The sequence below is a fragment of the Argiope bruennichi genome, chromosome 1 (assembly GCF_947563725.1).
Source record: "Argiope bruennichi chromosome 1, qqArgBrue1.1, whole genome shotgun sequence".
NCBI lineage: Eukaryota > Metazoa > Arthropoda > Arachnida > Araneae > Araneidae > Argiope > Argiope bruennichi.
Window position 1 is genome coordinate 101,778,630 of NC_079151.1, and position 27,999 is coordinate 101,806,628.

Below are 27,999 nucleotides of genomic sequence, written 5' to 3' on the forward strand. Positions count from 1 at the left end.
ATTTTTCTCAATAAAGCTTTAATTTTACAAAAAAAAAAAAAAAAAAAAACCTTCAGGATTAAGTCATAAGTCTAGTATATTTTGATAATATGATTTCATTTTTACTGTATATGAATTTTTGGCAACAGCTCATACTACAAAATTTTTATTACACAACATTTTTATTTAATTAAGTAATATGAAAGTAACTATGAATTGAAGACTGGACAACTCATCTTCTGGAAATGAATTTCAATCTAACAGGCTGAGCAGGTCTCAATGTAAATTCTACCTTCATGTGAAATTTGTCTCTCGGATCCAGAGATATGACTTTGAAATGCCTCAGTATGTTGCTGACCACAACTTTTTCTTCTAGAAGAGCGAATTTCTGACCTGAAACAATGTAGTTAGTTATTAGTTCATTCGAATGATATAAAAATTCAATGGATTTCTTTTAAAGATATTTTTTAAGAGTTTTCATTTACATTTTAAAAAATCATAAGTAAAGATCATGGCCAGTGATGTAATATGAATAAGTGACACCAGAGCAAGACATCCTTTCTTCGCGCTGTCATGATATTTCGCTATAAGAAATGAAATAAACGCAGAAATTTTATAGGGTTATTTATTTATTTATTATTTTTTTCTCTCCATCTCAATTCTCAATTGTTTCGTTGGATAAAAGTATTTTATTGACTACTATGAATTTCTATAGAAATTGTGCACTTGCTCTATTCGAATACAAGTAAACATACGAGGACTATTTGATTTTATTTATTTATTCATTTTTCAAGCTCCAATGGACCATAAAAAATAACAAGAATGGAGAACAAAATGAATTTTTTTATCAAACATATTTACTTTTCGACATGATACCCTGATGATTCAGATATTTGTTATGTTTGTGGATTACATTTCCGATTCCCTTTTCGAAGAACTTTTCATCTAGTGATGTGAGCTATACCTTACTATTCCTTTACATCTCCATTAGTCTGGGATTTCTTTTAATTTTCTTTTAAGGAAAAAACATGGAATAGGAATGTCCATTTTGGAACTCGAAATTTAATCAGGCCAATCGGTCTGCTCATTATCTTCCAGCCCCGAATCTGTGGAACTACTTGATCTGCTTATTGAACAACATCATATATTGCGAGAAACTTCCTTTTTGGACCTCTTTAAACGCGTTTCATTGCCAAGTGATTTCAGTCTCTTCTGTGTATGGAAAAGTTATGCGGCTAAGAACTAAAGTTTCCAAATAATACGAATATTCAAAGGAAGAATAAATCCTATTTACATCACTGGTGGCAATGTTATTGAGGGAAATTTGGTTACCTAAAAAGACAACTGATTGAATCTTTACAGTGATTAAGTCGAAAAGTCACAGTCGGTTATCAATCTAAAAAGATTAAGTCGTCACAGTGTTTTTCTGTGACTTTTGGTCAATATATATTTTTTTCTTTATTCTTGCCTTTTTATATAATCCATCAAAACTTGAAAAAAAAAAAAATGGCTCTTGTATTTACCGTTATTTGTAAATGTAACCATATGTTTTAATTCTGATTTAAAAAATTTTCGAACTCGATTATACTGTGGCGGATTGGTATGAGCGAGGAAGAAACTTGGAACCTTGTGGTTCGCAGCCCAGTAACATGACTACAATTCAAAAGCAATTGCTCGGGTAGCGTAGTTGTTAACTGGCTTATAAGTTTTCACGACAGACTCACCTTCCAGTGAGTTGGAGGTGGCTGTTGAGTGGTGATGTATTTTTAGCAGTTGATTCTAATGGTCCTTTACCCATTTGAGTAGTGCCAAGCGTTATGGCGAGCGTGTATGGGTGAGTGGTTGATATTGCGCCAAGTGAATCTGGCGGTTTTGCGTTGCTGCATCAAGGAGTCTGACGACTTTGGTTGCTGTGAGTCGATGGCGCCACAACAGCTGTACGAAGGTTGAAGGCTGATCGTCCGAGGCCACCAATGTGGCGGGTTGGTGTCAGCGAGGATAGAACCTGGGATTTTGTGTTTCGCAGCCCAGTAGCATGACCGCAAAACAAAAGCACTTGCGCGTGTAGCGTAGCTGTTAACTGGCTTATAAGCTTTCACCACAATATTCAATAGTTATAAGAAGATGAACTTTTAAATTTTTTGCTTGAAACTCACCGATGCAGTTGCGAGGACCTGCTGAGAATGGTATAAAAGCATACGGATGTCGATCCAATGAATTCTCGGGCTGAAATCTTTCTGGATCAAACACTTCAGGGTTGGGGTATATGTCGTCTCGCCGGTGCACACTAATGATGTTGCAGTGGAGTTCAGTATCCCTTGGAATAAACATTCCGTCTGCAAAAAGGAAGTAATCGGTAGTTAAAAGAGGAAGCATATATTAATAAGAACAATGCGTTTTTAAAAAATATATAGAAAATTCGAGGAAACTAATTGTCAAAGAATTTTTGAGAAGCCACGCTGTAGAAGATATGATTTAATGGTTCTCAGCATTGACTTGACTTAAGAACAGGATGTCAATGAAAAATTTATGAACCAAATTGTGTCTTTATACTATTATGTAAATATCCTAAATTAGAGATTTGTAAGAGAATTATTGATTTAAAGATTGCATTTATTTGCAATTTTCGTAACAACTGTAAATAATAAAATTGTTACTTTCTATCTAATGAATATTGTACATTTCTTTACATATCTCTTAATCACTGAAAAGAAAATTATGGAACAGATAAAATTGTAGATATGTTTCATAAATCGAAACATATCTATAGTTTAGAAGAAACATGGAACATGGAATAAATAAGCATGAAAAAAAAATCACAACTTTTCGGCACAAAAAAATTGTAGATAAATGTTTAGAGTCACGAATGGATTCTTTTGAGGTAGATCAAGCTTAACCCTGGAAGGCAAAAATGTCTGAAAACGTGCCGCTCTTAACCTGCTCTCACCAATTAAGAAGGAAAGCTCTCTAGGATTTCCCGAAGCGTCGGTGGTATAACGGTTAGCATAGCTGCCTTCCAAGCAGTTGACCCGGGTTCGACTCCCGGCCGACGCAGGTACTTATTTTTTTCAATAATTCACTAATAATTAAGAAGAATGTGTGTGTATTGGCATACCTCTGCGCTTAGAGCTTTCAAAAACAGCATTCCGTAAGTGTATTTGCACCTCTTAGTTCACCAAATTAAAATTAATAATAATAAAACTGATAAAGAAAAAAGGATCATGGTGGAAGAAGCTTAATATTTTCATTCATCGAACTGGTTAGTTAATATTCATAGTTTTTTTTAAAGAAATTCTTGTTAACATTTTAAATTAAATAGTTAGGTTTAATAATTTTCATATTACTAGACGAGTTCAGGGCTCTCCAATGTTTCGAGTTCATTGCGTAGTTTTGATTATAATTTGGAACAATAAATATCATTTATACATATTTTCTATCATAATAATTTAATTCCTTCCGTTTATTTCTTACTAGCCGCCTTTAGTGACCAGCTAATTCCTCGGGAAAATTGGCTGCATTTAATTTTTATTAAATCACTTATGCTCAATTTTGACCAAGTGTCATAGGAATCAAGTGTGAGGGGGATTATAGATGCGTTATTTTAATAACCTTACACTTATTTTATTTATTGTCCAAATGAACCTTCCTAACAGAATCAAAACCCAGGGCATTTAAATCATAAATGTCCAGGTAATCTATTTTATAATCGTTTATCATTTTTCACGGTATTATAACTTCATTTTCTTATACTTCGTGAAAACTATATAGACAATAAATAAAAAAAATGCTTAAATTTTATTAAAGGAAAAAAAAATCACCTGATTGCATATTTGTTGAAACAAGCGTGAATTTCATTGCAGCGATGGAAACTATTGTTGAACATTACGTAAAAAATTAAAGTTTTAAAAAATTGTAACAAATGCTAGGAAAAGGAATTGCCCTCTCATTAAATTGGCATCATAAAAAGGCAATTTTTTTAAAAAGGTGAAAAGAATAAACGAAAAAACATTTTCGCAATAATATTTTTGAGAACTATCGCGTAAAAACTCCCCAATTTCGTTTAAATTTAATTAAATAAAATCATGATTCAATTTTTTAAAAAATCGCGCCAAACAGAATATTTTTATACATCTTACCAAAGTACATTTATACCAAATTTGGTATTTCTGGTTAAAGTTGAACCTAAAAATGCACCTATGCGCGCGCAGATTCTCTTCTATTATTCATAAGGATAATTGTATGAAATTAAGTTTTCGGTTTTTGCCAACTTTATCTAACATTAAATTATCATTGTTGATTTTATTACTGTTATAATAATTGTTATGTACAAAGCTTTGGTACATAGCACTAGTTTAACAAGATTCTTTTATGTGTTTTTCCTGCGTAGCATACTTTAAAACGTGATTTCAATCAGGAGAAGCAGAATTTGTCTTCCTCGCTGAGTTAGACGGAAATTTAAAAACACGTAAATTAAAAACAGTTAATGCATCGGAAAAGCGATTGCTTATTTTATTCTTTAGGAAACTAAATCAGCAAGCGCCCTCGAAGTGTCAATGGTATAATGGAAGATTTCTTCATCGATCTTATTTCCAAAGTAACCGAGGCACTCGTTTCTGCTGTTGGTTTTCTCTGCCGAACTTGGCAGATGAGAGCAATGCACGAAGATGCTTCACCTGATTTCTATACCTATTGAAGCATCATAAATGCTCATCTTTCGAAGCGTCGGTGGTATAACGGTTAGCATAGCTGCCTTCCAAGCAGTTGACCCGGGTTCGACTCCCGGCCGACGCAGTAGTTTTTTTTTTTTTTTTTTTTTTAATAATTCCTCGTTTTCTACTTGTATTTAATGATCTTTAAAACAACTTTTATCAATTATACTTAATTTTTTACTTAAGTTCTTTAAAAATCCTAAATATTAACATTTTATGTGATTTTTAAGTTTGAGTACCCAATTAGTATTTATTGTTTTATGCATAAGTATAAAGACGAAGAATATTGAACATATAAGATATAAACTGTATGGTATGACCATTTGTTCAATGATATTACTGGGAAATAGCAGTTTCCGAAATCTGAGCATTACATTATTATTCTAACGTACAAGAAATGAAGGCCTTTGGAAAAGCAAGGTCTAGTTAGAATATTTTTTTTTTTGTGTGTGTATGTTCTAAAAAACTAAAAATTCGGAATTATATATAAAATCGTTGCAACTAATGTTGTACTGTAATGAACGAAATAAAATCGTCCCAACTAATGCTGTACTGTAATTAACGAGCAACTACGGAGGAATAATTTTAAAAAATATCTTTTTGAACATTTAAATAATATAAAAATCAAGTACGCACAATAATGTTTTTGACGTATATGCTAAGAAAAAATTCAAAATATTGATAAACTTTTAGATTAATTAAGATTTAAATAAAAAACGTTTTCTCTCCAAAGTATATCTGTACGTAATTTAGTAACTATTGATCAAATAATCTCACTTTTACAGTGATAACGCATATACATATATCCGTATTTTCATCTATATATCGCTACTTATTAGTAGAAATATAAAGAAATTTTTTTTGAATAATGATCCCTATGTCTACAAGATACGTATTATTTTTGTAGCGAAATATCTCTAAAAAAGGGGAACGAAAGTCAAAATAAAAACTATCTATTGACTTCTATTTGTCTTCCAACATTCAATCCGTCAATTATTTAAAAAAAAATTACAAAACGAATCTTATTCGTCTTTAAAATTATTAAATAAGATGAAGTCATTAATAGTTTAGGATATTCAAATTAAACTTTACTTACATAGAGGCAGTAAAAAATGTTCTTTTATTCAAAATGATACAAAAATTGGACAGATATTTTAGATGATATGCCAGTATAAATATCTAAAGTAAACTTATAAGCACAAAAAAAGTCCAAAAGACCTGAGAAATAAAAGAGGATGTACATGTATTCTGTGTATATGTGTGCTGGCATTTCACTTGCCAGACCATTTGAGCTAGAGCCAAAAAATTTGATACGTGTATACTTTGGAAGATAGGAAAAATATATATCTCGTAGGTGAGATGTGTATCTAGGAAATTTTTTTTTGAAATTTAAATTTACTAAAAATTAAGTAAAATTTTGTAATATTTCCTCTATAACGTCCAAAAATACTCTAGCACAAAAATATTTCTGCATCATAATGAATTTCAAAAAATTACATTTTTAACGATGCCAATTTAATATTCGTGCAAATGTTTACTGAATTTCGACAATTTTTAAAAACTTTTTTTTTTGCCTAATTTTCATAAACAGATTACATTATTACCCTGATATTCAAACTGTTTTTATAACTTCGTTAAATATTTAATCTCGTAATTTTCTTCTATAGTTGGAAGCTAAGGTGAAGGATTCTGTTTAATATCTGTATAATATACCACAAGAATTAAAAAAACTGAAATTACAGCACCGAAGAAGTTCGAAGATAAATGAACCAGATAATTACATTTTCAACAGCACTGTAATTTTATAGGATTGGTTACCATTCAAAAAATTAGAAAGTGTAAAACAATTTGATATTTGAAAATACGTATGGAAAATACTTTATGGATGGAATCATGGACAAGATTTTCATAAGCGATTTTATTGAAATTAAATGCAATAATATCCTTAGCGAACCAATTGGTCTGCAAAGGCGGTTAGCTTGAAATATGTGTTATTCAAATTATGTATCATTTGGACAAATAGAATACCCTGCACAAGACAATGAGTTGATGAATTTCGATTTAAGCAACTTTCATTTTACACCCTCAGAAAAAAAAAATTAAAGAAAAAATAAAATAATTTAAATTAAATTTTTAAAGCTTAAAAAATGTTTTAATAAATTAATGTAAATTTAAAATACTTCATGAGCGAAGGAAAACGAAAAAAAAAAAAAAAAAAAAAAAAAAAACATCAGTAAAGTTTAGTGAGTTCAAACAAACACGTACAAAACATCTTTTAGCCTTTGAAACCGGCTCTGTTCCGAAATGGATTGTGACGAGCTCAGTAATTTCGTTTTCTCCCTTTGGCATTTCCCCAAGGTAAATATGTTCACTTGTCACCTTTTGAGGAAGAAGCGATTTCCATTCCCCCCCCCCTTACACTTGTATGTTTTCTTCACTTTCGAGATTCACTGAGCACTTGAACAGGAAAAACAAAACAACAAGCTCCGCCGATCTAATTTCGATGTTTATTAGAGCTTAGCATTCGTCTTATGAAGTATCGGTTGTATATCTGTTCATTCTAGATAATTTCCCTGTTGATATGGGCATTTTAAAAGAATTTTTAAAAATAAATCTCTGAATGTATTTGGGTTTTTTTACTCTTTTCATATACGATGTATACAAAAAGTAAATATTGTAAATAAAAAAAATTCTACCCTAAATACACACACACACACACACACACACACACACACACACACACACACATACACACACGCACACGCACACACACACACACACACACACACACACACATATACAGGGTGTTGCCGAATTTGACCGACAAATTCAGAGGGGTGATAGTAGGAATCAAGAGGATAAGGAATCACCATACAGCATGGGATCCCAAACGACGTTTAGGGGGTGAAAATCGCAAAAATATAAGGAGTCGGAGAACTGTTGCAAACTATAAAAAATTAATTAAAAAAATAATAAATGGGGTTTCAACTATGAATTATTTTTTTTAAGTGAAAGCACATTCTTAAAGGCTATATTTCATTAAGTAACATACTGATTAAGGACCTTTCAGTATTAATAGAATTATTTTTACTCACATCAGTTTTCAAGATGTATTTATGATTATTGGTTACAAAGAGAATCTAAAGGACATCCCATTAAGAATCAGAGCAGGTTAGAATTTCTTCTGCTGATTTTATATTTCCATAAACATCTGTATTCAAATTCTGATAAAGATCGAATTAGCCGAATTTCTTAATTATTCAGAAGGAAAGGAAAGAAGAAAATATATTCTTTTGATATTCATTATTATTAAGAGAATTTATGTGTTAAGTTTAAAAATATTCTATAAAAATGCAAAAATTAAAAAAGGAAAAGACTGGAAGAATTTAAATTCTTTTTGACAAATGTGATGGTCAACCCAAAGAAAAGACTGAAATTTAATGGAAGATAATTAAAATCAAAGCTAGATGTTAAAATTTATATTTAAAATATTGATATTACAAGTTATATAAAAATAACACACTCTTTACTGTAAAAGACAAAATACATTTGTACTTACTGTAATTAATATCTTCATTTAATTTTCTACCAATGATTGGGACTGATGGAAAGAGTCTCTGTGATTCCTGAATTTCAGAAATGATACTACAATTAATTTTCATATTTGTCAATACAAATAATTCAGTCATCAGAATGATTTAAGACAGAATTTAATGAAAATGCAAATAAATTTAGAATTACTTAAAAGGAAAACTATTTCTTAAACTTACAGATTTTTACAAATTTCTTGAGTTGATATCTATTTGATTGACAAATATTGAAAACTGATTCCGTTCTTGACATAAAAATTATATACAAATATTTTCAACGCTATGAAATTTTATTTATCAAAAGATAAATAAAAAAAATTTCAAAATGTATTAAAAATATTTTGTGTTGCAAACAAGCACCAACATTTTAAGTAGCTAAAAAAAGTTTATCGTTATACCAAGTAAAAAAAAAATATTTTTAGAATGTTTTTACTATAATTAAATTCAATATGTCACATATTAAAGTCCCTTCTCTCATATAGAATTTGACAAAAGATTTTCACAGTATGCTTTTATTTAATGCTTCTAGAGAAAATTTATAACAGATTTTCCAGTCATTTTGTTGGATTTGAAAGAATTAAAAAATTCCTTATTCGTATATTCTATATAACAATACCCAAATTTAATATTTTCAAAACTATAATCAGTTAATCATTAGTTAAATTGAATTTTAAATCCTGACTAGTAACGACATCTGATAATAAAATTGAGAAATACTAGATCTCAAGATTCAAAAATTGAAAATAATTAAAATAAAAAAAAATGTTGTTATTTCGTGCTTTCATAAACATGTATTTAAAAAAATTTCAATCCTAGCACATTCTTTCTTCCTCTTACTTTGTAGTCAAAAACACATTTAAATAGCTACTACTTTACACGTTTTGATATTAGAAAGCAAATTGTAATCTCCTTATTCATTAAGTTTAGCTCAATAATACGATAAAAATACTTTTCACCTGTAACAAAAATTTTCGAAAAATTTTAGTACTAACAATAATTGTCATTTTTTAAATTCATTAACTTCAAAAATCTTTTCTTTTCTACCTCTTTGCATAAAAATATTTTCCTGTTTATAAAAAAGTAAAAATGTTGAAATTAATTCCTCACCTTATCTAAGTACACAAGCGTATGGCCACTGCAATAAAATATTGTAGCCTTTTCGTTTTAAGAACATTTGCTACTTGTAATTTACAAATTGTATAGTTTAGAAAATAGGATTAATCTTTATCACTGATATGACATACTTAAATGATGAAACAATAGAAATAGAATGAATAAAAAGTAAAAGCATTAATAAATTAAATAATACTACATCGTAAATTACTAGAATGAATTATCAATTGCATTCAGTTCTAAACGCGAGTTGAAAACTAATAATTTCTTACTAAGTAATGAACATATATGAATCAATAGCTTTAAGAAGAAAACGAATCCTAAAATTGATTTTGGAAAAAAATTTGAAAAGAAACCTACCCACTTCTCTCATTTATAACTTTTTAACCAAAATTTTTCAAGATATTTTTCATATAAGTGTTTTTTACAGCTAAAAATGAGCTTTAATATGATATCATGAGTTAAATTTTTGACTTTTTTTATTTGGCAGATGAAATCAACAAAAACTCGAGATAAGTATACTTCTTTTCAGATAAAATATACCTTTCATTAATAACTAACACTCATAAAGGAGTGACTGTGAAATTTTTTTGTTTATAGCTGGTGTATACCTGAATACTAATGATAGTTTAAAAACAAAAAGTAAATACTATATTTTCCTTCACGAAAAGCATTCAACCATTTTTTCAACAAAAAAGAATAAGTATTGCATTGTAAGAATGTACTTTTAAGTATGCACCTTAAGAACGCATTCTAGATACTTCATGTTCCGGACATCGTCCATTGTGACGTGCCTTTCAAGATCGTTCCCGAAAACGGTATCAAGTTCTTCATGGACTCTTTCCTGTATCTTTGGATTAAGACCGATACTGTAAAGAGCGAATATTATTCCCATCGCAGTAGTGTCATGGCCCTACAAAGAAAAAGAAAAACATTTTGGATAAAATTATTTTCAGTCAAAAATCGATAAAGTTCTTTGACACATAGATGGTAATATATGCATGATAGAAGTACATTTCAGCGTTATTACATCTTTACTAATAACAAAGCTGAATGTGTGTCCTGTGTTTTAGTGTGTGGGATTTTGCGGGCTCTAGAGACCAGAAGGTTCGACCTAAAACTACCAAATTTGGCCCATTTATACTTTGGAGGATGGGAATGTGCTCCTAGGAGAAATTGGTTTTTAAATTTTAATTAATAAAAAATATATGAATTTTTAATGTTTTTCAGCGATAACTTTAGAAAATGTTATTCCACAAGAATGAATTCGTGCATTTTCACAGTTTAAAAGATTGTCTTTTTAATAATAAAAATGTAGTTGTAAAATATTTTAATCTAGGTTTATTAACTTTTTAACACATTTTTTTAAAGAATATTACAAAAAAAAATATGGGCATTTTTTTTTTGTAAAACTCAAATCCTTTTTAAATTTTTGTTAACTAATGTTTCGTCTATGCTTTTTTTCCATTATCGACGATGATGGCCTGAAGTGATTGCTTATTTTTCTATCATGAGTTCGTTTCAATCTAATGTCAGTTTTAACATAATGAACCTATTTTATTTTAATAGCAAATATATTTAATTTAACATAAGCAACGATGAAATTTTTTTAAAAGTATGTATGTTCATTTTTTGAACACTGCAATACTTTAATATGGTATTATTGAATGTTTAAAAATATATCAGCTTTCTTATCATTTGAAAATTGTTTTCTTATTTTAGTGCATTGAGTATCTGGTTCAACCAGAAAATCTTTTATTAAATATTTCTCTTAACAAAAAATTATGAAAAATATTCTATAATACACATAGAATTTCAGTGATGAATAACTCGATTGTCCTTATATTTTAAATAAAAATGTTTAGTTTCGTCAAGTAAATTTTTGTATTTAATGAAATTTAATCATTTACGTTTTTTTAAATAAATTTCAAATTTTATGTGAAATGACAGACAAATAGGGAGATACATTGTACAATAAAAAGGAATGATGTAAGGCTTTTAAAACAGCACTCATCGCATGTCTATCAAATTTTAAGTTTAAAAACACTGTTAAGAAAATCCTCAAGAGAAATTTTCATAAAGTATTTTTAAAAAAATTTAGTAAACATTAATCTCTGGTCATTAAACTGGTCGCCACAGGTGGTTAGCATTTAAATAAATAGAAGCATCCTATAATAATTAAAACAAAAAAATAGTTTCGTACATAAATATGGGAAAGATATTTTAGTACACATATATATTTTTTAAATAAACAGCATTATATTTTTAACCTGTTACCAGAAATCAACCCACCTCTATAAAATTCCGTTCATTTGTTTTTTTGCTAGAAGAAGGAATGTTATGTTTTGCAGGAAGCATAACTTGTTAATAATACTTGTTAATAACTTGTATAATATTATACAATATTGTGGGATATTGGTCACTGTTATCTTTGTGCTATTGGGATTGTTGGCCTTTTTTGACAGACAGGAAAACCAATGAAATTTGCATTTCTCAATTGCATAGAAATGCTTACTTCGAACATGAAGGTGTCCACTTCTTCTTGGATGTCCTGTTCAGATAGCTGTTGACCATCCAGGTGCAAGTCTAGTAATAAATCCATGAATGCTTTTCTTTTTTTGCTTTGGAACTCATTTTCCTTTTCCTCATTTTGTGGAGAAGTGTTTTGAGATAATCGTTCTTGCTTTTTTTCTCGAATTACCTGTAAAAAACTGATATTATGAACAATATATCTTTAATAATAACATATTTATCAAGGAAAATCATAAAGTCTGACTATTTGGTATCACTAGTTCAGCTGTTCTGAGAGTTAGTTCTTAAGATATATTATATTTTTCAAAGGCATGTTCGCACTTGAACTATTCTTTTGAGATCGTACTTTTATGATTAATCATTGCTTTGCTATAATTTGTTATGCATCAAACTTATTTTTTACTGATACTTAAAAACGAATACTTCAAGGATTTTACTTAGAAAGAAATATCATGTTCTTCTCCTTTCATGCTCCTATCAGAACCCAGATGAACTTGAAATAATATTTACTAGAGAACCAAAGATTAAACGTCCAATTCTATTGTCTACGTGGACTTGCTGCATGCTACATACATTGTGGGTCAAATTCCTTAGTCGTTGGTTTAGACATAGGATATCTGAGGACATGATTTGAATGAAAATGGATAGTATTTTCTAGCTATTTGTTTAACCAGTATTTACAAACAATATAATCTATATGATCTTTAGAAATTAAATTCAGCTGTGATTGGGCTAGCCACTGAATATTTTTCTGGCAATCGATAATATAATAATTGCATCAGTATTAACTAAGAAACCTTGTTAAGCAACGTATTCCCATTCGTGAAAGAATAGCTAACAATTGATTATCGATTCTTTCGATAGAGTAAAATGACATTTTCGGATGAAACGGCTAGATTCCTGAAATGTAAAATGAAAAAGCTTGAATGCTCTAAGAAGTGCCCGTTAGAGCATAAAATTGAACTTTGCCATACTTAATCCATATAACCATGGATTCAGCAGCAATAACACAATGATGAAGTAATAAATAAAAATGATACATCAATCTGCTATGTTAAAGGTATTGCGAAATTATAGTGTCATATCTGAAGGAAAAATGTTTCAGCTCAAAAAATAAAATTATCAGTTTCTACCTTTTCAGTAAAGCCATGCAGAATTTTCAGATCTCTGTCAAATCCTCTTCCGGAGCTGGTCAGGCTGAATAAAGCGTCGTACCAAAGCCAAGGACGTATAGTGCGTTGGTTAAAAAAGCCAGCTAAACTACAACAAAAAGGGATAATTTGAATTATACATTTATTATGAAATTTTTTTTGAAATATTCATGATATTTATACTTGTTGTTTCTAATTTCAATAAAATAATTTGATTTTTTTTTTGCAAAATCAATTCATAATCTTAGTAATTTTTTTAATAGTCTGCAAAATATAACCCTGCACATAAATAGATAGACAATATGTAGGAATTGTTAGCTTACAAGTACAGAGAAATGGAGAAATGGACTTTTTTCTGAGTATTTTACATCCTGTGTTTTAGTGAGATAAAGCAGTACATCTTTCTTTGTGGAAAGGAAATTTCCAACATGCATCATTTTCTATTCTCATGTACATAGTAGAAAAACATAAAAAAGTCACTAAGATTATGAATTGGTGTCCACTCCACAGTTTGTAAAATGAAGAAGGTATCAACGGGAATATAGCCCATCCTTGACTTATAGAAATAGTAGAAGCTGTGTTTTAAAGTTGTTTTTTCTTTCTTTTTTTACAAAAATGTTTCTCAACAGTCAGAAATTTAAATATAAATTATAAGTTAAGAATAATGCTTAAAAAATGAAAAAAAATCAGTTAAAAATATGATTTATTGATATTTTTCGTAAATAAATATGAAAATACCATTTTCACATACGTATTTATTTTAGCTTAAAATGGAGCCGCAGCGGCCTGGTAATAAAATTCCATTTTGGGACCCGAAGTTTCAAGGTTCGAGACTCATTTCCATCTAAGAACCGTCATGTAAATGAGTCTGTGCACGTTAAAATAGGCGGAGGCAGATTTCCGGGGCCTGTGATGTGGAAGTTTCGAGAGGGAGTGTCAGGTGTCGTCCTCGTCATCTGACCACAGTTCGAAATTATGAGGTCCGTCCCCAAATAACCCTAGTGTTGCTTTAAAAACAGGACGTTAATATAACTAAACTAACTTTAACTTATAATTGCATGATTTTTTAAAAATCATTCACTTCTGAGTAAATCTTTGAAAGTGGGAATAAAGGAAGCGTGAAAAATAACCGAAAATATTTATTTTAATGTACAATTTTTTATTAAAATTAATTAAAGACTCATAATTTTTACTAAAGAATGAAGCATATCTACAACGTAAAATATTCTATTCATATTCTTAGAATGACTAATTATTAAATTATTCAAAATTAATTAAAAAGGGCCAAACTCAATTACCCGAAAGTCATCTATTAATATAGAATAATTACGGCCACATTGCATGAGCCACCACTACCGTATATACAATAGATTTTCTTTTTGCCTCTTATATTATTTTGCAAAATGGCCAATTTTTCTTTCAGGTACTATTAATGTAGCAAGCATCTGGGACTTACATTTAACCCGATAGAATCGATAATCCAGTTTTCTGCGATGACGAATTGAATAAACAACTGGTTGTAAAAGAAAACTTTAACTTTTCGCCATTTTTTCCTGAAAGCACTTTTAACGTTAACAAATATCTGGGACTTATTTTTGACCATACAGAGTCGATAGCTCAGTCTTCAGCAATGGCGAATTGAATAAACAAATGGTTGTAAAAGGAAGTTTTAACTTTTTTGCTATTTTTTCCTGAAGGCACTTTTAAAGTAACAAATATTTGGGACTTATTTTTTACCATACAGAATCGATAACCCAGTCTTCTGTGATGATATTTAAGTAAATATTTTGTTGGAAAGAAAAAATTTAATTTTTTGTCGATTCTTCCTGCAGATAATGTTAATTTAAAATAAGAACCTAGGAAATAATATTGTTCTGAGATAACTGATTGGTCCGTTTTCTGTGATGACGTAAAGTTAGTTAGAAAAAAAAGGCGTTGATTTAAGTCATGACAATTTTTAATATTAATATATGATATTACTGATTAATAATACTATAACAATAAAAGACAAAATTATCAGTATTTAAAAATATACATATAAAAATTATGAGAATTTTGCTCCACAAAAGAAAAAAAGTATTGATAAAGCCCAGAGAAGTTTCTGATTTTCGGAAGAAAAAAGTATTTGTATTTACTTTTTTACTAAATGTAAAAATTTTTTTTTAAAGGTTTATAAGAAAAAAATCTTGTTGAATCAGAAAAACAAAGTCAGATTATATCTAAAATAAGAGCATATAGTTATGTACAAGTGTTATTATCAACAAGTATTTATTTTATATAGATTGTTTTACAACAAGTAGCATTTACTTTATTTATATTATTTTACAACAAGTAGCATTTACTTTATTCATATTTATTATCTATTTATCTTACATGATGTAAAACAAATCAAACAAACTTCCTTCGTTTTTCTCAATAAATCATTTGATTTTTCTCAACGAAAGCCTATCGTAAAATCTAAGATTTGAATTTACTTTGTAACTACGCAGCGAATTTCGCGATTTCTAGTCAAATGAATGTGTCTAATTTAATATCGTGGTTTTATATCAATCCGAGAAAGATTTTAATTCTTGGCATAGAAACTTATAAATAACACAACTTCTCAGCAATTATATTGAGATAAATATTGGATTGGTATATAGTTCTGAACAAGATGTTACATTTGAAAACTTTTAATATCTGGTTGCATTATGCATGCTTTTTGATTGCGCTGATGTATATCTTTTTAATAAATTGTTATATATTACTTCCTTCTATTACACAGGTATTTGAGCAACATTTTAGCAAACTCTATTCTCATGTTTTCTTTATTTGTTAATAATGTAATGACTTACAGTTTAGCCACTAACATGTTTTCCTATTGTAGATTTTTATAAAAAGCAACCTAATTGAGAAGTATTTCATTTTTTCATGTAGGAACGTAATTCGATTATCTGGGAAAATAAATGTTCTTCTTAAAATTATCAACTTTATGCTTTTGTTTTAAATTCCGGTTACATTAATTTAAGCTTTTGTTTTAAGTTCCGTTACATTAGCATTTAAGGGCAATATCAGAATATTTTATACTACGAGAAATCAATGTATGTCGGCTTAAAGTAAGATAATAAACACGGACAAAAATATCATGCACTTAAAAATCTATACGAATAAAATATTTATAAATATTTCAAAATGAAAACAAATGTCCTATTTCCAGATTATTTCTCTTACTTGTGAATAGCTGTCACGTATTCTATGTTCTCTCCTTTTTGAGCACCAATTTGAGCACCCATTACGGTTTCTGAAAGAAAAAAGTGTACAAACAGCGTTTGTTAACTAAACAATTAAAAAATCAAGTGAGAAAATGCAAGTGAGTAAATAAGTTTAGGTGAGTGAACTAAAGATTTAAATTAATGTTTAACTAAGAAATTAATTGAAAATATACCTTGAATTTTTAGAAATTTGCGAATATAATGTATTATTGATAAAAATGTTCATGTTAAATTTTTTTAAACATGCATTTAATTTTTTTAAAATGTGTATAATGCATACATTCGCAATTATTTTCAAAATAGCAATTGCCTTCCATAGTTTAGAATTCATTAATTATATACAAAAATCAAAGAGTCTTCACAACTGAAAATCTTATTTCAGATTTTAAAAAAATCTTAATTCTTAACTGCAAAATGTCACGATGAAAAGTAAATAATCATGTATCTTATACTATGATTATTTGCTTCAACCTTCTTTCATACTAAATATTGCATTATAACCACTTCATATTTGATTTATTACAAATGCAATAAATTAATAAACATTTTTGCTTCTTATACATTTATATATACTTTCATTTCTCATACATTATTTATTTAAAAAATTACTAGCCACCATTGGAGATCCCAATATTAATAGCCTTAATTAGCACCCACCATATTAATAGCATTTAATTTACCACCCAATTTTGATCGATTTACCAAAACTTTATGAAATAACAAAGTTTCAAGAACAATATCTTATCAATCAAATGAAAGCACGATTTTAATTGACAAGATGCATAGAGCGTTCTGATTGGTTACGTAGGCATGCAAGACAACGAAATTGATTGACGAATTAAAGTTGATGAAATCCATTCAATTGGCGAAGACCATTGACGTGTCATATTTTTATTTAGCGACTCTCTCGAAAATGGAAGACATAGATGTAGATGATTATTGATGACGTATCAAGACGTCATGAATTTTCAAATTAAATAAAAACTCATTGATTCTGTACAATGATTGGATCGTTAATCTACCCTAAGGGTGTTTTACCCTACAGAGAACGTACAGTGAAATATGCTTTTAAATATATCCAATATATACATTCGTGAAATAATATTTTTTAATTTCTTAACATTCAGTATTTCTACGTCCACAACCAATTCTTAATTTTAAACCATACTGAAATGATTGCAATAAATATTCAGAATTTCTGACAGTATTCATAACTGAATTTGAAACTTTTAAATATGTCTATTCTCAATTTTTTATTTAAATTCCGCTAAAATAAATACAAGTATTTTTAACAAAAACAAAATATTTTGTCTTATATACTTGCCACAAACGATATCTAAAGTACATAATATAACTGGCGGCTGGATGTCTACATAGTCTTCATGCTGGAGTGACTGAAGCTTTTTCACAAGTATCAAAGATTGATCGTTAAAAGTTGGCAAGAAATCTTCTAAAATTTTGAAATGAAAAGATGGTGTCAGCAGCTTACGTCTGGCTCTCCATTTTGGACCCGTGCTGAAATAAATATTTAATTTTTTTTTTCAAAAATCAAAATACAAAAATCTATGAAGAAATCTGAATATTATTTTCAGTAAAAAAATTGTTTATATAGAAGGTAAAATAAATTTTCATTAATTTATATATTTGATAGCATTGTAACCATAAACATATAAACATTTTTGGCTTGTAAATCTGATTTATGAATGCTTAGAAAATATAGAAAGGAAAAATTTCATTAATTGCGAACTCTACAACGAAAAATATAATTTAATCATGAGAATTTCAGTTATTTCTATAACATTTACGAATTACACTTACGAAACATTTATTTACGATTTGATTACACGAAAAAAATAACATTTGAAATAAAAACATTAAAAAAGCAATTAGAATTAAATATTCAAAGCATCTTTTTCTTAAATTGTATTCGCAATGCTGCTCATTTGTAAAACAATTCGTATCATTATGTTTTTAAAAATTTCTTTTTTAATTTATCCCTGGGTGATAGGAATGCAAACATACGATTTTTATAAATCCAATCTTTTTAAAATTCTTCTAGACGCAATGTTTAAAAAATTTACTTCGAGCTCTAATAGCAATATATAGGATTAATTAACTCACTGAGCCCTATCTTAACCTAAATCATCCTGTTCGACTAAGTCCTGATTCTGGCGATCCCGTTCGCATCAATGAAATATAGAATTGAAAAATAATTTGTAACTATTTTTTCATATGGAAATTACAATTCTATTCTGTTCTATAACATGAAAAAGTATCATGGGTTTCGAGAAACTGTAACTTTTAAACTGGCCCAGTTTATAGAACTTAATAATGTGAATAAATAAACAAAAAAAAAAAAAACTAAGATTATATGTATTGCTAGAATCGGAAATGGTAAATGATGACGATGACCACCGTTATTTCTTGGTGAAACTTAATAGTCCCTTAAATTGAGAAGCTTGAGCCTTCTTTAAGGAAAGCGAGGGAAAAAACAAACAACTTTTTTCTGATTCTTTTAAGAGTTTTCTTCTAACGTCTGTTTACTTTAATTACGATCTGTGTTTTAAAAAAGTAAAATTAAAATTCAGCGTCACTATTCAGTTAAAAATCGATTATTTTTAGTGTAAAGATGTAAAGTTATAAATTGTTTGCATCTATAGAATAAAACAGACATGAGGTAAGATTAAGTTTTTAATTTTAGCATTTATTCTGAGAAACAGCATACTGTTATCTATTACCCCTGACATGCATTGGTGTCATGATAGTAGAATAAATTTTTTGTCAATAAGCAGCAATATATATTAATTACTCCATTACTCCATTATCCCAATTACTCCATTATCTTTGGAGTAATTGGGAACATGATAGGATAATTATGAATTTGTTGTTACTGAGAATGCTTGATTTTTTAGGAAAAAATGCATTGTTAAATGAGTTCTATTGGACATGATTATGCCTCATAAAAATTATAGGTCTGTTTTCAATTCATACAATCATTTCAAATCGAAGAAAATTTCGTTCCCAATTACCCTAACTGACTTCGCATCGTTCTATTCTCTTGTATTAGAAATAAAAGTTGTAGAAAGTCTGTAAATGTCTGTAAATGATATTTAAGGTAAGCAAAACGACATTATTACCCATCTGTTATGAATAGTGTCTGTTTGTATGACTGACAGAAAAGTAAAATTTTCTTCGTCCCATTTCATTCGAATGTTGGTTGCATGCTAGTGTTCGTTTAATTTTTTTCAGTTCGCAAATACATTTTCTGCTACAAAATATTTTGCCTATCTTTCTTCGAAAGTTCTAAGCATATGAACTAGAATTAACCAGTTAACAGTGTAATTTATTCGCATTGAAATATTTTGCCATATTTTTTAACAGGTTAAAATAACATGATTAATGAAAAGAAATTCCAGCTACATTTATTTGATAAATTTTAATGAAGTATTTTAAATTGAGATTATTATTTACACTGTTTCATCTTGTTAGTAAAGAAAACCCGCACAAAATTTAATGTTCTACAATTAAAAAAAACCAGAAAAATCCCCATACAATTGCTTTAAGAATTCTTTTTATCAACAGAATACTATATTATAAGTGCAGGTAGTAACTTTTTCATATTCTTATTTCAATATATTTTAAGATATTCTGTGATTTCAAACCAATATTTTGCGTCTTACCTAGTAAGGAGGCCACGTCCTAGCCATCGTTCTAGAAACCTATACTCGAAAGATTTTTCTAAAGAAACATTGCTGCTAAGGACAATCTGCAAAGAATTTAAAAATACAAATATATCTCGTAGCAATAGCACTTTCATATTAAAAAAAAAAAATTTTAAGAATGAGAAGGGTTTAAAGTAAATTCGTTAAAAATATTTTTGAAAAAATAGTTTTTTTTTTTTAATTTATACCCAACCAAAATAAATATATCGATTGAATCTAATATTTCAGCCTTCATAAATAGTTTGAAAACTAAGCAAAAAAGGAATTCACAACTCTGATTGAAATTATTAAACAATGAGGTTAGTAACTCATATATGAAAAAAACTCCGTGATAATAGATATTAAAATGTGAACTTTTATAAGTCTATTTAATTTGCTACAGGAACAATGCAATTGTGCCAAGTCCACACTTTCTTCAATCTTCTGGAGATGGTGATTTTCCGTGTTGTAAAATTAAAACTATTTCATGATTCCGAAGAAGAAACTGGTAAGAGTTCTAAACAAGAAAAACTGAATAAATTTTTCCCGATAGGATTTCTTTTCTCTAAAATCAAAAATTTAAGAGAAACTTTCGAAACAATTGCCACGGGAGTTTTTGAGTTCAATCTAAACATAATATTATTTTGTTTTCATATTGACAAAAATTGGCTGCATTAAATTTTGAATTGAAAATGGACAATTACTTTTTTTAATCGATGTTAAAGCATTATTCTATATATCCTATATCCAGATTCAATTCTATGTTGGAAAAAATGATGATGATTTTTTTTCTGTATAAAATTGCAAGAAAATGTTTCTTTCAAATGCTTGAAAATTGCTTTTATTACATTAGTTTTATAAAAATTTTAAACAATGAAGTGATTACTCAATGGCAGTACAACAGTACAAATGTTTGCCAAGATTCTTATTTTGCATATTTTAGCAACTTACTACCAAGTCTTTCGTTTCTTTCTTTTTTTATTTTCTGCTGTTGTTTATTTGATTTAACTCTGAAGTACCGTTCTCCATCTATTTTTTTATTCAGTAGAATACCTAAATAAAGTCTTTACGAACTTTTTATGAAAATATCATGTATTATCAGTTTGATATTCAACTTTGACCTTAATATTTGTTTTTCTCAATTTTAGTCTTTTAAGCATCTACATTCCGAAATGAGAACGCCTTACCTTCTATCAAGAAAACCTAAAAGGAAAAAAGAACACACATTATTTTATTCCAGGTCAAGTTTCTGTGCATAAATTTATTTCATTTTATTTTTAATGGGATGATTCTACATAAAAATTTATATTTATGTATAGCCAAAAAAAAGAACACACACATTATTTTATTCCAGGTCAAGTTTCTGTGCATAAATTTATTTCATTTTATTTTTAATGGGATGATTCTACATAAAAATTTATATTTATGTATAGCCAAAAAAAAAGAACACACACATTATTTTATTCCAGGTCAAGTTTCTGTGCATAAATTTATTTCATTTTATTTTTAATGGGATGATTCTACATAAAAATTTATATTTATGTATAGCCAAAAAGCTTTAAAAGTAAGCATAATGTAGAGACCTTTTATGATTTTTTTTAGTGCTACATTAAAAGATCTAAAAGTTTGACTTAGTACAGTAACAGCAAATACGATATTATCAGTTCAGAAATAACAGATTGCAAAGAAAAAATGAAACTGATACGCAGATACGGTATTATCAGTTCTGAAATAACAAATTGCAAAGAAAAAATGAAACTGGAAAGTCAATTGAATCAGAAATTGTTATTTCCTGGAAGTTGATTTTACTGCTGAACTTCCTTCGGACGTCTGAATAAAGAACAAAGCACGAAGATGCGTTACCTGATTTTCCTACCTATTGAAGCATCACAAATGATCACCTGCTGAAGCGTCGGTGGTATAACGGTTAGCATAGCTGCCTTCCAAGCAGTTGACCCGGGTTCGACTCCCGGCCGACGCAGAAATATTTTATCATCCACTCTCCATGCTCAAAATTAATTTCTTTTTCTAAAATTTATGTAATACTATTGATTCTTTTAATGTAAGTGTAAATATAATTTTTTATCATGTAGTAAGATTAGATCAAAGCAATGATCAGTTTTCTGGGATATTTAATGTTTGTTATCTTCTACTTTATTCAAAAGTGTCAAATCCCACAAGACTCCTAGCTCATAGGCTAGCAAATTAAATTATTGATAACATATCATCAAATCTTCTCTGCGAAAAACTTCAAGCTGAATAATCTTATTTAGTTTCAAATGACAACAAAATAATTTCAGTATTAAAAAGATACTAATATTTGTAATTTGAGCAATATTTTGCTTTCAGAATTTCCTAGTGAAAATGACTTTAAGAAATTTTTGAATATTTTCTCATTTTATATTTTAACCTCCCAATATTTGTAGGAATATATCCAATATGCCTTTTTCAGAACCAATCTAAATAATATAATAAAAATTAAACCCCCTCCTCCAAACGTTTTTGAAATTTTTTCTTTATTATTTAATTGAGATAGATTTCAAAGGGATATTCTGGTTCCAATGCATCCCTTTACCTTTTCATTCTTCAATTTCTATACAAATATTAATTTTGTGACAAAGTATAAATTGAATTTATCACTTAATTACACGAAGTTTAGGAATCTATTGTTTTTCAAGAATGTGAAAGGACAAATGTAATTAACATATTTTCCAGATAAGACATATCACTGACTCTCTGCCCCGCCAGAAGACACACGGATAAAAATACTGAATGAACGGACCGCCGCAACAGCAACACTGGCGAGAACTGTGGTTGAATCCTAAGGGCCATCACCGGTCACGGTACAACCCTTCCCGAAGGAAGTACGTCCTGTTATTGATGGAAGGAGTCAGATCCTCCAGGTGTTTTTTTTTTACCCTCCAGGGTGGCGTGATCCAACCACTATACCGGAAGTATCTCATCCTCATTTCGAGGTGCTCTCCCCGGGGGTTACTCTCCAGATAAGATTAAATTATGAAAAGATGTGAAAAATTTTAAAAACAAAGTTTTGTTTAATTTAATTATATTAAAATCACGTTTTGAAGCCCCGCAATGGGTATTTTGGGAAGTATCTCTTAATTTTTGATCTGCGGTCAAATAACGAAGGTTACATTTCTTTCTCTAAGCTACAAGGACATAAAAGAAGAACGAAGTTTATCCTTAACGGCAAATTTGGTGAACATCAATCCCACATACACGGCTGATTGTTAACGGAATCAAATTCCGAACCCTAAAACCTTATTACCAGACTATCATGAATCTACTAAGATCCAGAAATAAAACGAACAAATAAGATACTGCATGCAACTTTTGTGCATTTCAAGCTACAGGGATTGTCAAGAAATCAACATCTTATCATAGATATTTAATCATGGCATTTAGAAGAAACAGAAATCGATGGGAAATAATAGAATTTCAGCTCAGCCCTTTTAACAAAAAGTAGAAAATTATTTGAATGCTGTATTTGCTGTAGGTAAGTATAGCATTTTCGTAACGATGACTCACAAGCTTAGGAAAAAAATGTAAAGATTTATTTTTAAAATCTTACATTTAGCCGCAATTTTTTTATTTATAAAATAGGGAATTTTGCATCAAATTAGGCAAAATATTATTTTTACAAAATCATATTAAAATATCAAATGATTTCTATAAGTATTTGAGAAATTGTGAGTATTTTTGATTAAATAATTTTTAACTGGATATGCGAGAAATATAACATATACTTATTTTCATAACTTCAATAAAAATTAGGATAAATTATAGAAAAAAATGTATTTAAATTTAAGATTCAGAAAGGTATAGGCATTGTAGTAATTGTTCTCCAAAAAAAGTTAGGAGTCAAAAATATTCTAGAGCCCGTCAGGAGAAAAATGGGAAAGAAAAAAAAGATCGAATCCGAAATTATTCAGATACTTTTGATCGCATAAATTAGTTCAATAGTTTTTAGCAATAACACCTATATTTAATATACAAAACTCATTTCAAGATGAAATGGAAGTACTTACTTCGAGTAACTCTGGTGAAAATATGGATATGACTGGATTGGGTCCAAACCAGAAGCAGTGGAATCCATACTTTTGAAACAATATATTGGTTCCTAATACTCGTTCGATTATATCTTTAAAAGAAAAGGCAGCGGGATTAGCATTTGTCTTGAATAATTTCCTAATAACACTGTTTTGTGTAGAGCATTAGATTAAATTAAATAAGTATCAATCTATCATAAATTAATTAATTAACGTAGGAGAAAAGTAACAACAATGTCTGTATTAACCGATTCATTCAGTTCGATGGAACTAATAAATTTCAAAGATTAAAATGCTCTGTTCTCGATTTTAATTATTAATCTTCTGTTTTTCTTTGTGATATTTCATGCATAGAGTTGGATTTCAATGATCCTCCACCTCCTTTGTGTTAAATAGTTCTTACCTCTTCTGTAAGTCACTATTGTCTGTTACTATGTGTGCGTCTGGTACTATGTCTGTTACTATGAATTGAGAAAAAAAGTCTTGTTCTAATAATTTAGTCATTTTGACTTTTGATCTTGAATCTAATGCTGCTGTATAAACACATGAGATTATAAAAGCCTCTCTTATTAATAATAAGAGAGGATTTAAGAGGATAAGCTTTATTAATCTTTATTTTCCATAACTTTTAATTCATTTGTGTTGCTATAAATAAATGCTTTATTTTCAAATTCACTATGCTAGAAAACGCATAGATTATTAAAACTTTATTTTCGTGGTCTTTGATTGATACAACAGATTACTAAAAATATTATTTCCCTTCAATATCATCATTAAAAAGAGAGTTACAGATATTCTTAATGGATACTAAATGATCCGCCATCCTTCTAAAAAATTCCATATTCTGTTGGGAGACTATAAAAATTCTACTTCTCTTTGGAATCTTGTCGAATTTTGAGCAGATGCACCGAATGCAACTGCACTTTTCTCATGCTAATTAATGCTTGCAATTATGTTTTTTTTTCTTCAGGTACTGTATTTTTCTTCTTTCATTTTGGGTTTTTTCTTGTGGAATGAAACGTCGATATCAGTCATGAATGTTTTCAAATTTTTGCACAAAGTGTCCACTATAACCTAGATTTCCATAACAAAAATCAAAAATCCTCTAAAACCCAAATAGCATACGAAAAAATTCCAAAAGAACTTTTTACGGCATTTTCAGATATATAAATATGCAGGGAGATTTAAACTTCAGCATAGAAACTATGACAGGAGGTAGAGGATACGACAATAAGTTCGAACTACATGGGATTTTATAATAGGAAACACCACCCAGATGGTGTAGATTATATAAGAAAATACAGAAATAGCAAGTCAATAGGTGAAGATTCTTTATTTGGCAATAGTTCAAACTTTGACTGTACGTAGGACTGCATACGTACAGCTTCATAAAATTCCATTGAAGTTGTTAAAGTATGCCCACTTCTTAATAGTGATACATTCTTAGCAAATACTTTTTCATGCGGTTAGGGAATGTCAGAAATACTCAGCATTCGAATTTTCACATGATGGCGTTTAGAAGCCGGCAAACAGTCTATAAATTGTACATAATGAAGATACCCGTTCAAAAACTGTTTTAAATTGTGATAAATTCAATTTAGGGGTATCAAGCGATCGAGGTATTTAGGGGTATGATGCGATCGAGGTTACATCAAACTCTCGCCAGCTAAATTAAAAGCGAAATTATATAGAAAAGCTCGTTACTCCTGTGATGCCAAATAACTAATCGTAAGAATTAGTGTTTTAAATATCTCATATACAAAATTGTCTCTTATGTACATACACAAAGCGAAATGTTTGTAATCATCAACAAATTCGAACAAGAGATTTTGAGAATCTCCACGCTTCAGATAAGAAGTAGACTTTTATCTGCTTGTGTGAAGAATCTATCTACAAATGGGATAATTCAAAAAATGCATTGAGCTAGATAGACTTCACACCACATATAGATTTTTATCGAATTTTGAAAGAATTCCTTTCCGGGGAAACTGTTAGTCTGGTTGTCCGAATTCCGGTGAACACGGTAACTATAAAAGATAAAGTAAATGTAAATCTAAAATGTAAATTTTTTATCAAATTTTGAGAAATCCTTGAAAAGGTTGGCCATCTGTTTGTCGATATTTTTGCATGCAATTATTAAAAAAATGGCATGAATTAGATAAATAAAAGTTTGTATGTGACTGTAATTGTAGTTTTCTATCAAAGTTTGGTTTTAATCGCAAAAAAAAGCATCATCCAAAATACAAATTCCCTTTTCGGTTTTTGTGCGTTAACCACATGCAAGAGAATTATCTCAAAAAATCGCCAAAGATCAAACAAGAAACGGATTCGATAAAATTGTTAGGATCATGCCGCAATCAATATTTAATAACCAGTGTTCACTAACGCCTTGCATTGGCCAAGATGATTGGCGAAAGTTTAGTTCGTATTGGTGATATATCACCGAGATCGTGAGGGAGGAAAAAATAAAGACCAAAATTTCTGATCTATGATAAACGCTCATGTTTCGAAATTATTTTTCTACTCCTTTCCTTCTCGAACTCTGTAATAAGAAAATCAAAATTTATCATGCAAAGATTGAATCTGAACCTAACCCTTTGTACTCGGAAAAGAAGAAATATTGTATAAACTAAAAAAAAAAAGATATTTATAAGATATCGATGCTGAACAATTATACTTTCTGTACATATTTTTAAAAAAATGTATTTGATCTCAGGAAAAAAATTTTTTTGTATTGGTTGATGCTTAATCACTACTATTTCAAATTAAAATTAAAATTTTAGGTAAGATGAATATAAATAATTAAATTTCAGTGCACAACAAACATAATAGAAAAGACTATTAAAGTAGCATGAGTCATATAACTAACTAATTATTTAAAAAAATTATTTTAAATTTAAAAATTATTTTACCGACGAAACCTTGAAGATTAAATTCTATAAAATATTTAATTCAAAATTTTAATGATCTAGAATCCCGGTTAACCAAGTGGCCAGCAATGGCGGCTAGTTTACGATAAGTCTTGCATTTTAGAGTATATTACAATAGCATAAAAAAGCATAGAAAGAAGAAAAGAAAACTTGAATACTTACAAACGCCTGGATGATATTTTCCTGCCTTTGCATATAGTTTTAACACCCAAGCAATATTTCCTATGAGAAATTGAGGTCTTAAGCCTGGTAATTTTTTGAAATGGCAAAGGCGAGCTTGTTTCCGAAAAAATAATTGAATACAAAAGATTGTCAGAACTATTAAAATAGCTAATTCCAACATCTTTAGCAAGAGGTTGCTATTATTTTTATCTACATTTAGTTTAAGCACAAATTCTAAAAAATATAAAAGAATTCTTTCATCAGAAAAATTGTATTTGAAAATCAGATAGATTGATTCTTCTCAAAAACAATGAACCTTTAAAAAAATCGATGAGAAATTCTAGATGACCTTCTAAAATAGATTCTCAATCTGAAAACAAATATATTTCTTTGCTTTTACGCAATTATTTCGTCTTTTATTAGAGACGATAACACTTTATCTCTAAAAATGAAGAAGTTATCATCAAATCTTAATTTTTTCTTTTTAGTTTTGAAATTTATCTTTTTAATGCGACTGCAGACATATCTCTGTGCTTTTACTAGTAGATGGTATCGCCATCTATTGGTCACTGACTGAACTACTTAATTTAGAGAATACGTTTAGAAAGTAACAAAATTGCTATTTTCGTATTATAAAAACGTTTCGGTAAGGCATTGTATGTTTCAGGACCCCTTTTTTTACATATATATATATATAGTATATCAGGTAAATAGATTAATAGCATGTAAGCTATTACCTGAGAGCGCAAAATTGTGAAATAAATTGATTTCATCTTTAAAAAAAAAAAGAATTTTCTATATCTTTTATTCTTTT

The 27,999-nt window shown here is 29.0% G+C and overlaps 1 protein-coding gene and 3 non-coding genes across 4 annotated transcripts; 3 read left to right on the plus strand and 1 right to left on the minus strand.

Annotated features, from left to right (window-relative positions):
• Positions 1-129: 129 nt before the first annotated feature.
• Positions 130-27,657, minus strand: LOC129963992 (cytochrome P450 4C1-like). The gene is made up of 11 exons (XM_056078641.1): positions 27,186-27,657; positions 24,073-24,185; positions 20,006-20,091; positions 17,650-17,840; positions 16,285-16,354; positions 13,057-13,183; positions 11,907-12,092; positions 10,131-10,304; positions 8,248-8,314; positions 2,136-2,315; positions 130-372 (listed from the first exon to the last, which is right to left on the minus strand). The coding sequence occupies exons 1-11, from the start codon at positions 27,364-27,366 to the stop codon at positions 212-214; spliced, it is 1,536 nt and encodes a 511-aa protein (XP_055934616.1). The 5' UTR covers positions 27,367-27,657; the 3' UTR covers positions 130-211.
• Positions 2,962-3,033, plus strand: Trnag-ucc (transfer RNA glycine (anticodon UCC)). The gene has a single exon. It is a non-coding gene; the product is annotated as a tRNA-Gly (tRNA).
• Positions 4,699-4,770, plus strand: Trnag-ucc (transfer RNA glycine (anticodon UCC)). Its single transcript has one exon. It is a non-coding gene; the product is annotated as a tRNA-Gly (tRNA).
• Positions 21,936-22,007, plus strand: Trnag-ucc (transfer RNA glycine (anticodon UCC)). Its single transcript has one exon. It is a non-coding gene; the product is annotated as a tRNA-Gly (tRNA).
• Positions 27,658-27,999: the final 342 nt, after the last annotated feature.